General features: G+C 50.5%; 1 protein-coding gene across 1 annotated transcript in view; it reads right to left on the reverse strand.

Moving 5' to 3' along the window:
• Positions 1-10,709, reverse strand: part of RNF123 (ring finger protein 123) — a 37,877-nt gene that overhangs the window by 1,027 nt on the left and 26,141 nt on the right. Inside the window, 4 exon segments of the mRNA XM_010172265.2 lie at positions 1-22; positions 1,539-1,727; positions 2,541-2,680; positions 10,493-10,588. The exon segment at positions 1-22 is cut by the window's left edge and continues 14 nt beyond it. Coding sequence (XP_010170567.1) covers positions 1-22; positions 1,539-1,727; positions 2,541-2,680; positions 10,493-10,588 — 447 coding nt within the window.

Raw genomic sequence — 10,709 nt, forward strand, 5'->3', positions numbered from 1 at the left:
GGTTCAGCACCTGGTTCAAGAGCTGCGTAGGGAAAAGCAGAGAGGGTTTGTATTTTCTGGGTGGGCCGCCCTGTGAGCAGCACCCAAAGAGCATGCTTTGGGGCAGCATGTCCTTATGGTTCAGGCTCAGTGCCTGGGAGCTCGCAGATGCACAGAGGGAGGCTTACAGCACAGACCTAGCTTGGCCTTGGCACAGAAGGAGGTGGTACCACACCACAGTGGCTGTACCAGACCCAAACCTCCCAGGGAAGAGTCAGCCTGAGGTCAAGACACCTGAATCTCAGCATCTTCCACTTAAATCTGAATCCCACCTATAGGAGCCAAATTACTTTTGTGGATAAAAGCTCTTGGCAAGCAGAAGGTACAGTTCCTGGGGCATCCACAGCCTGTGAAGAGTGAGCTGGCAGCTGTGTGCAAAAGCAGTGTCAGTGGGGTGAAGCACAGTCCAGGTCCTGCCCTGCCTGGAGCTGGCAGCAGGACGGACCTACCAGCCCTGAAGCACGGGATGAGTGCAGAGAGCAATCTGCTTCTCTGCCTGACAGAGCATCACCACAGACAGAGATTTCTGCCTATGACCAGCACAGAAGGAATCAACTGTAAAGATGCTTAATTAGCCACCATTAGCTCCCACCCAAATCCCCAGTGAGATGAGCAAGGACTGCTCCAGGCTTGACACAACTGCTGCAAGCTGAGCTCCACCTCTCAGACACAGCATCCCTCTTCCTGTCACCCTCATGCACGAAGAGCAGAACACTGCACCCCTCTGAGGGCATGTCCAGCAGTGGGGCACGGCTTCATAGCAGCACCAGGATGTGAGGAGGATGCTGCAGAACCCTGCTCTCTGCTGCCCGTTCCCCAGCTTGCCTAAACCACCTGCTAAGGGCCCCTCACTTTCCTCCTTACACAATGATCCCTACAGAAATCCCAGGATCCCAGGCTGAGCACTTCCCTCACAGCTGCTGTACTAGACCCCACCGTGTCTTGCTTTGACTCATCTGCTCAGAACCCCGAGCCTCAATTTACTGGAGCCTAAGGGGTGTTGTGGGTCGGAACAGGGCTGTCACTGTCACCCTGGCAAGGAAGTGGAGATGCTTGGTACCATATTCTAGGAGTGAGGGATAAAGGACCAAGATGCCTGATCATTGGGGCATGTTCCCTGTGAAGCCAGCTATATTCTCCACAGTTCTTTCCTCAGATGTACCACACCTTCTCTCCAGATACATGGCGCTGCTTGTCACAGGAGAATTCAGCATTTACTGAGTGGCAGAAACTGGCCATAGCCCCTCTGAAGGAGGATTTAAGTAGCTGTCATCCTCCTTCCCAGCAGAGGCAGAAATCAGCTGTAGACAGACTAGTTGCAAAGCAGGGGAATAGTTGATATGTAGAGATTTTAGGGAGCACCACTCGTTCTGTAGCAGCTTTAAGTACTACAGCATTCGCAGAAGGAGCCCCCACTTCACAGCACACCTGGAGAGAGGGCAGAGGGGTCCCCATGCCCCTTCAGAGGATGCTTCTTCACCCCAATAAAGGACTGATACCTGGGCAAGCCTCCGAAGCAGCAGCTCTGACGACGGGCGATTCCAGTCAAGAAAGATCTCGGGCGCCAGCGTGACGGTCATTTCCAGCACCCTGAGCAAGCTCACCGACAGGTCAAAGCAGGTGGCACACACTTTCAGCTGGCGGCTGTCCACAAAGTTCCTCTCCAAGCGCTCTGCTGCTTGCTGGATCTGCCAAGCAATGGAGACAGCTTAACAAGGTGTCCTGGCTTTGCTAGGATGGGGTTAATTTTCTGTGTTTTGGTTTCAGTATGGGGTTTGTTATGAGAAGAATGTTGGAAAGGTACCAATGTTTTTAATTGCTGGTGGAAATCAAAGGACATCATGTTTTGCTAGTTTGCAAGTGCAAAGGACTGGGAGGAGGAAGTATAGTAATTAATTAGCAAAACCCAAAATTGGCATCTGGATCTGCCAATGAGATATTCCATATCATATCACGTCATGTTCAGTATATTAACCAGGGTTAACCAGCAAGTGGGGGGATTCTCTTGGGGATCACTCGGGCTCACTCTTCCAGGATTGGGGTTTTGGGTTTGGGGTTCCTTTTCACTTTTCCTCCAGGACTGCTATCAGTGGGTGGTGAGCAGTTGTACTGTGCATCACTCATAGATATATATATGTATTATTATATAATTATCATTGTCATTAGCATTCTAAGTTTATTTTATTCCAATTATTAAATTGTTCCTATCTCAACCTATGAGTCTCCTCACCTTTATCCCTCCAATTCTCTCCCCTGTTCCCTGGGTGGGAGGGGAAGGGGTACGAGCAGCTGTGTAGTGTTTGGCTGCCAGCCAAGTTAAACTATTACACAAGGTGCCCCTTCCAAAAGGAGAGTCATGACCCCCAGCCCAGTTCAGCTCCCACGCACGTGAGGGAACCACTGTACACCCAGCCCTGAGCGCTGTGTCTTGAACCTCCTTGAGTGTAGGACCTGGGCACCCACCAAGTGCCGGACCCCGCAGCACCAGGCAGCACGCTCACCTCCTGAATCATGCCGATGAACTCAGAGAAAGCCCAGTTCAGCTGGTTGAGGACGCTGTTAAGGAAGCTGGGGGCCAGGTCACGGTCGCTGCGGAGCAAGTCTGCCATGTGCCGCTGCAGCAAGGTGGAGGGACACGGCTCTGAAACCAGACAGCGACAGCTTCAGTGGGCTAGTCCCATAGCAGCCGTGGGGATGGGGCAAGGGCAGGCTGGGAGCCCAGTGCTGGGCTTGGTAAGTGTTGGCTTGTGTCTCTCAGGAAGCAGGGATGGCAGGGCAGGGGACCTGGGATGCAGGGATTATTCTCAGCAGTGGTCTTGCCTGTTGGGCCTCCAAGCACTTTTTTGCAACGCCAGCCTGAATTAACCAGGGAGAGCCCTGCGTGCTCGCTGCTGTCCACTCGCACAGGAGCACTGCCCTGCGGCTCAGCACCCCTCCTGCTCAGCTCTGCAGGGGCCCATGGTCAGCTCAGCATTAATTGCTCCTGATACCAGCGTGGCAGCAGCTGCCTGCAGCCAACACGGCCACCCTTGGCCTCACATGGCCGAGCCTGTCTGCCTGTGTCCGGAGAAGAAGGTAAATCCTGCTCTTGAGAGGGTTCTGCGTGGAGCTGGGGCTGGGTCTGCCCTCAGCTCAGGCAGAACTGTCCATGCTCCCCAGCCAGGTTCAGCCAGACCACAGACACGTCTCCACAGGATGTGGCATCTCACCTCTGGGCTTTTTCACTATCAAGAGCACAGACAGGGTCAGATCAGCAGCTGGGAAACACAGTCAGGGCTGCTTGGGGCACTGGCCCCCATGGACGGGCAGAGAAAGGAAGAGGACACAAATGGGACAGATGCTTCTCACCAGCAGAAGGACGTGGGAGAAGGCTGGGAGAGACTCACAAAAGCATTCAATGCTATGAGGGAAGGGTACCATAGTTCAAACCACAGGCTAAACTTCAGGGCTTGGAGAAAGAAACTTGAGCAGATTTACCAAATATAGGGAAAAAACCAAACTAACTACTTTTCCCTCTACTAGAAGCCATTAGTAAGTAAGAGCAGGTAGAAACTCTGGCAGCACCAGCACTGTGGTGCCAATCTGTGCTGTGACTGTAGGTCTTCGGGGTGGCAGCCTGCTCAAAGCCAGCATGGGCAAAGGAAACACAGGGGACCTCCATCACATCCCTAGGGATGGAGAAGGGAGGCGTAACTACAGGCAGATCCCTAGCTGGGATTAGCAAAGCCAGAGAGGGATGGCAGGAGACAGTCAGCTCAAATGGGAACAGGATAAATTATCCTGTAAATACCCACTAGCAAGTGCAGTGAGCTTCTGTTGTTACAAAGGACACATGCTGATGTCTTACAGTGCATAATCACTCTGGGCAGGCCAGCACCCTGGCTTTGATCCTGCCTAAAAGCACATCTTTGTGAGGGATTTAATCACAACAAACGTCTTTGATGTCCTAATCCCACCCGCAAGTACTTTCCCAGCCCCCGGCTACACGTGGCTCAGGGACTGCCCAAGCCAGACGTCCTTTTTACGTCCTTTTTACGTATTTAGTGGTCCTCGGTGGATTTCTTGTCCAGTGTCCCCTGAAACTGTGCAAGCCTTTAGCACTGAATGTGTCCTGGAGCAACATTTCACAGCTCAGTTGTGTGCAGCGGGAGGAATTTAGATTTGAGCTTGGCTCCTCCTTGCTTTATTTGATAATATTTATTCTCTCCTTCTGGTGGGAGAGAGTGAGATGCTGCTCTCCAGTCACTTCCTCCAGCTAAAACCATGATTTCAGACCTATAGTCTTTCAAATGAGAACAGCTCCAGCCTGTACAGTTTCTCATACAGAAACTGTCACATCTTTGTCCCCTTCGCCATCCCTCCCTGAGGGATGAGGCTGCTTCTCACAGATTTTCTTTGGAGAGGTGGCAGGCAGCATCCAAACCACAAGCATGTGGCAGATTTGCACAAAGGCATAATGCGGTTTTGTTTTGCTCTGTTTTCCTCTCCTTGTAATCGCTGCTGTGAAAGTTGTTCCTTTGACTGGGCATCAAGCTGATATTTTCCAAAAGATTACAAAAGGATGCCAGATCAAGGATAATCCTTTTGCAAGAATTAAGAGTTCAAGATCCTCAGGAACTGGCTGGTTGCAAAGCACAAGTGGACAAGTCCAGCAGCCAACACTGGAGCCCATCTCATTGTCTTCTCTGTCAATGATGGACAATCTGGCACAGCACACCCTTGCCAAATTTACAGATGACACTAAATAAGGGGCTTTGTCTGATGTGCTAGAGGCACCCTGAGAAACTTGAGGATTGGGAAAAAAAAAATTGATCAACAAGAAGAATAAAATTCTGCATGTGTGGAAGAGTGACCCCAGATATCAATCCTGGCTGGGAAACAACAATCTGGGCACCATCCCACAAAGGGGTTTTGTATGATACCAGTGTGAACAGGGGACAGGTGAGGGCTCCCACTACAACTAAGAGGTGGGTGATGGTAGGAAGATGTGCTCAGCAGATCAAGGAAAGCTGCCACCCCTTTGTTTGGCCCTGGGGAGGTCACACCTGACATACCATAGCTCTTTTCTCAGGAGAGTGCATAGACAGGTCCCAGGGAGCCCACTCTGCCAACTTGTCTCTAAAGGTTATGCTCAGCTCACAGTCCACTGATTTTTAATCTCATTTCCCCTTTGCATTCCCCACTCTACATCTGGCAATGCTGAATTCCATCTACATTTTCTCTCCTGGTCATTCATAACTGGAAGGTCCTTTCGTGCAGTTGAGCTTTTGTGTTACTTCTACCCCAGCCTCCCTTCAACATGTAAAAAGTTATTTTTCTTTAAGCTGCTGACATATTAGCTCCCTTCCAGCCTTTGAGTACTGAAGCAGTTCTAGGCAAGGATCATCACTCCTCATGGATGAGCTCTGTGGGTTGTCCTCTTGGTCTGTTGCCAAAGCCTCTTTTATGAACATTTCAAGTCAGGACAGATCTCAACATGAATTGTCCAGCCAAAGTCTATCTCATTTGAAGGCAGATTTGGCTTTTTGAAGGATGCTCTTATGCTTGTAATAACTTGCTTTATCCTGATTTTTAGACAATGACTATTTCCTCATGGTCTTTTTCCAATAAGTGGTGTGAATTTGCTCCAAACCTCCAATTCTAGGTTCTTAAATGCTTTCCTTGCTGCTGGCAAAGACTGTGCCAGTCTATAAAGCATTAAAAAGTGGTGCCTCTTGTCAAACTTCGCCACAGTTACCTGTTTTTTTTTTAAGGTTTTAAGCTTAAACAGTGGAATTCCTTGGCTTTTGTTGCTCCTAAGAAGATTCTGAATCGAAAGATGCTGTGATCACTGCTACTCTTTGAAAGCAACATAAGGAACCGGCCCTGGGCTACAGCAAGGGAAGCTTCGTCCCTTGCATGAGTTCCCACATCAGGTTCTCCATGGGGGAGTCATTAGTGGTACCTAGAAACCTAGCCTTGGTGCTGTGTTCATCGTCATTTGCAAGATGCTCACCTCTGCTGGGGCACTTCCACCAACCTCCCTCACGTCCCCGTTACCACTGTCCTCCTGGCTAATGCACCTGTGCCATTTCAGACAGGGACGTCATTTCATGGGGAGCCTGTGGATACTCCCTGATGCGGTTACTTTCTTGATCTTGGCAATAGTATGTCATTAGCCTTTCTAAAACTTGTAACTCCTTAATGCAAAAGCCACTCAATTTTGGCTTAGGCTTCATTACGACAGATAAAGATCAGTCATTGGAACAGTAATCGGTGGTTTGTTTCCAAGGCCAGAAATTATGACCTCAATACATTTAATGTGGGCAACAGAGCATGGCCCCAAGCGGTTATAGATATATCCGATGTTTCCACAACAGAAACTTCCCAGCAAAAATATAAGCAAAACAGAAGAAAAAGAAAAAAAAATCATCCACATGAGGGGGAGATAGTAAATAAAACCTCATAATTCTTTAAAAAGATTACTAAGCAGCCAGAAAGCCCCAGTGCTACAGCAAGGACTTGGGTTAGAAGGTTGACTGAGACCAGGATGAAGCAAAGTCATTAGTTAAAATGTAAAAGGTAAAGTGAACATATTGAAACATAGCCAGGGGTTGGTTATGGTTATTGGAAAACAAGGAGAAAAGGAGTAGTAACAGGAGAAAGACATAAAAGAAACATCCATGACTAACCACACTACATGCAAAGTTTCTTCAACTATAGGAAAAAATTCTAGTAGAATTATTTAAAAAATAGTAATGGGAGAAAGTCTAACAGTAGCAGAGGCCCATTAAGAGACAGAGTTAAAAATTAATAAAGCAGAAAAAGTGGAAGCCTTCAATAAGTGCTCCTACTAGATAGCTGTAAAAAAGCAGGTCATGTACTTTCATCACAGGAAGATAATTATGTACTTTATAGTTTGCTAATGACCCAGGAAGATTTATAACAGGGCTATTTGTGAGACTTCTTGGTCAGCAGCCCAAGAGGGGCCTTGGATGCTGCAGCATCTACAGTAGAGCTGGGAGCACAGAGGAAGAAAGCCCAAAATGGACCAGATTCAGAAGTAAAGCAGTTCCACCCAATGCTAATCTGAGTTTTCAAAAGGATCCAGATGTAAATGTGAAACAGATGCCACTCAGTGGCTGTCAGACTGTTGGAACAGCAGTGGCAAAGGTAAGCTGGGCATAGAATCACAGACTGGTCTGGGTTGGAAGGGACCTTAAAGCCCATCCAGTCCCAACCCCCCTGCCATCAGCAGGGACACCTTCCACTAGACCAGGTTGCTCAAAGCCTCATCCAACCTGGCCTTGAACACTTCCAGGGAGGAGCAGCCACATCTTCTCTGGGCAACCTGTTCCAGTGTCTGACCACCCTCACAGTGAAGAACTTCTTCCTAATATCTAATCTAAACCTCCCCTCTTCCAGTTTCAAGCCATCACCCCTTGTTCTGTCACTTCCTGCCCTTGTCAAAAGTCCCTCCCCAGCCTTGCTGGAGCCCCTTCAGGTCCTGGACGCAGCAATCCATGTCACTGGTAAACTGTGCCCGTTCCAAGGTGTATTTAGAGAGGATCAAAGGGAACGTTGCAGGGTGAGGCAGAAGGAAAGCAAGCTGCATTCAGGGGATGAGATTTCGATGTGGTCGAGTGCAAGGCATCAGGATGTCCCAGTGTGTGCCTGGGACTCACACTTGCCACCACAGCAGAGTGCTGGCAAGTGGGCTAATGCCAGTTCTGTGTCCATGACCAGCAGATCAGGGAGGTGTTCCAGTCAGCACGAAACTGGCAGCTCTATGGCTGCTAAAAACACGGGAAAGGTGAACACAGGTGCTCACAGAGGAACAAAAACTCCTTCCTGAATGAGACACATAGGCTGCACTTTCTTTTCACCATTGAAAAGGATCACAAAGTGAGTACACAACCACTTTTGAAGAATAAAATGTAATGCACAGAGTTTAACCCAGCACAGAAAGGCAGAGCAGCAGCAGTGGAAGACAGAAGGTGAGGTTAGGTACATTCGCATCAGGAAAAAGTGGTAGGTTTATTTCTGAGGATGAGGTACCTCCATCAGAAGGGCTTGGACAGTTCAACTGCCACCAACTGATGCTTTTGGTGTTCTCAGATTGAGAGAGAATTTCTTCCTGAAAGACTTCTTTAGTTAAGGCAATTTGCTGGACTTGGGAAGGGGATGTGGGTGAATTCACTGGCCCACATTGCACAACAGCTCAGCTAGATGATCTCATGGGCCCATCCACCTACCCTCCACCACTTGATGGATGCGTGGGCAGAAGGCCTGGGGCAGAGAAGCCCTGTGCTGCAAACTGAAGCTACCCTGCAGCTCGTTAAAAACAAGACATGCTGGGCCTGGCAAAGGGCCACCGCTGCTGCTCACCGTGCGCGTGTGGTAACAGCACCCAGCCCTCCCTACAAGCCACCATGAAAGCAAAACAAGTTCCTACAGCAGCCGCCGACCAGAACTGCTCCCACCTCTGAACAGAGCTCCCATCTGCTCTCAGGAGCCAAACTGGAGGCAGAGCCCTGCCTGCACAAGAGCTGTTTGGTGCCAGCGGCGCTAAGGAACAACCCAGGGAGCAGGGCGGGACACACGTGGCCTTTCCGAGCCTCTCCCGCTGCCTGGGCTAACCCTGGCAGCCATCTTGCTGCTCACCAGCCGTGAGCACGGGCAGAAGGCAGCGCAGGGGACCAGGCAGTCTGTGCTCTGTGTGTTCCACGGATATTGGGAGGCAGCACCAGCACATCTTCACCACCTGTGCAGAGTCCTCCAAGGAAGCATCCCCAAAGCAGGACAAGGCCGGAGAACCAGAGAAGAGGCATTTGCCTGAACTCCCTTCAGACTGGCCTGCAGAAGCAGACCCTGACAAACAGGGATTTCTTTCAGCTCAGGAGTTTGTCCCCTTGTCCCTGACAATGCTCAGATTGCAACGAGGTGAAAACTGATGGGTGGGAAGGCGGGGGAGGGGAGGGGGATCATCTCCTCCTCCTTCCCTGGGTAGCATCTCAAGGACACCTCTGAGTCCCATGTCCCTCTTCAATTAAATCAGCATTCATTATTGATTTGGTTGCACCTTAAAATAGCAATCCCAGGAGCAAGTCCCCAGTAGCCAGCCCAGCCCACTCCGGACTCAGACTGTGCGGAGCCATCCGGAGATGGATGGAGAGAGGCCTCGAATGCTGAAGAACTTTGCTCCAGCCCTGGGAATTGGGGGAGCTCAGTCACTGCCCCACAGGACTGGTGGCAGCCACTCAGGGGGTTGCTTGTGCAGCAGAAGGGTGAGGGGACAGTCACAAGGTCCTTTCTGCATGTGCACCAGGGCTTCCCCATTGTCTTCCAAGGATGAGAGGGCTGCAGCAGGGCTCTGACCCCAGAGGTAACACTGATAAAACAGGCGCAAGAGTGGGTCCATGATGCAGCCTCAGACACTGCCATGTGGGCACCAGCCCCCCGGCATCAACCAGGGATGTAGCTGAGAAAAGCAATCACCATGTGAAGCGCTCTGCCCCACAACGAAGGGTCTCTCTAGACAAAAGAGGGGAAGGAGGGAGCTCTCTAAAGCTATTTCACAAGACAAGAGAGGATCACACAACAAACTTACTCTGGAAACTAGCAACAGAGAGATCTCCTGGGCACCCACGGGCAGGAGAGAGAAAGAGAAGAGTGCTGTTAAAACAGAGACAGGCTGCTCTCCCCACCGGGCAGGGATTCGCACGCACCTTCACATGCTGCCTGTCTATGTCAGGCTGCAGCATCCTCTGTCCCCCAACCCCAGGCAGCTCTCCAGGAGCAAGGTCTGGCACAAAGCCTTTTCCACAGCAGAGGAGGGTCAGGAATGTAACCAGACCCTGCAAGGGTGAAGCTGGGGATGTGTTCTTCAGCTCAAGAAAGGTACCTTCTCCTCTCCACAACCTTCTCAGCCTTAACAGAGCTGAGGAGTCCCTCAGTTTGGTGACAGTGCTGAGAACCAAATTGCTGTGCCAAAGGCAGGACAGGCTCTGAGACGCCTGATTAAAAGACTCCTTGGCTTGCAAACGTCCAGTGCCCTGCCTCCTCAGGAACCCACTCCCTCTCACAGGGTACCTACTGCTTGGCACACTTACCAACTCTTCCCCACAGCAGGTGCTCGCTGCAGACATCAGAGAACCTTCCCCCAGGTTTATATTTTGGGGTGAAGCTCTGGTGAGGGCCTTTCACCTCTCCCTTGAAGGGCAGAACTCCTTCTCGTGATGGATCTAACCCACCACCCAGCACACAAAAGAGTCACCACCCACTGCAGAGAGATGTCCAGGAAATGAAATGCTGGATGCAAAGGTCAGGCCTGGATATTTGGCCAAGATCCCTCTACTTCAGCAGCCATCTCACCAGCTCGCCTGACCCATAGTAGAGATGGCTGCTAGGGAAGAGGCCGGTCCTCCCTCACCACCCATCATAATCCCAAGTGCAAATCCTCTGCCCCACTCACTCTGCAGGCTGGGGAGGCTGGCATCCTCAGGCTTGGTTTTCAGCAGGTGTGGGAGCCGTGTGTATCTGTACCCAAAGCCACAGCCCTGGTAAAAGATATAAGGAAAGATCTCAGAGGCTGGAAACAAGTTGGGTTTTGCTGCTTCTGGCAAGTGAAATGCTTAGTGTCCACCCAGCCCCAGACAGTGACAGGGGCAGGGATGCAGGATGCTCACCCG

This window comes from Antrostomus carolinensis, unplaced genomic scaffold (assembly GCF_000700745.2).
Source record: "Antrostomus carolinensis isolate BGI_N321 unplaced genomic scaffold, ASM70074v2 scaffold24757, whole genome shotgun sequence".
Classification (NCBI taxonomy): Eukaryota; Metazoa; Chordata; class Aves; order Caprimulgiformes; family Caprimulgidae; genus Antrostomus; species Antrostomus carolinensis.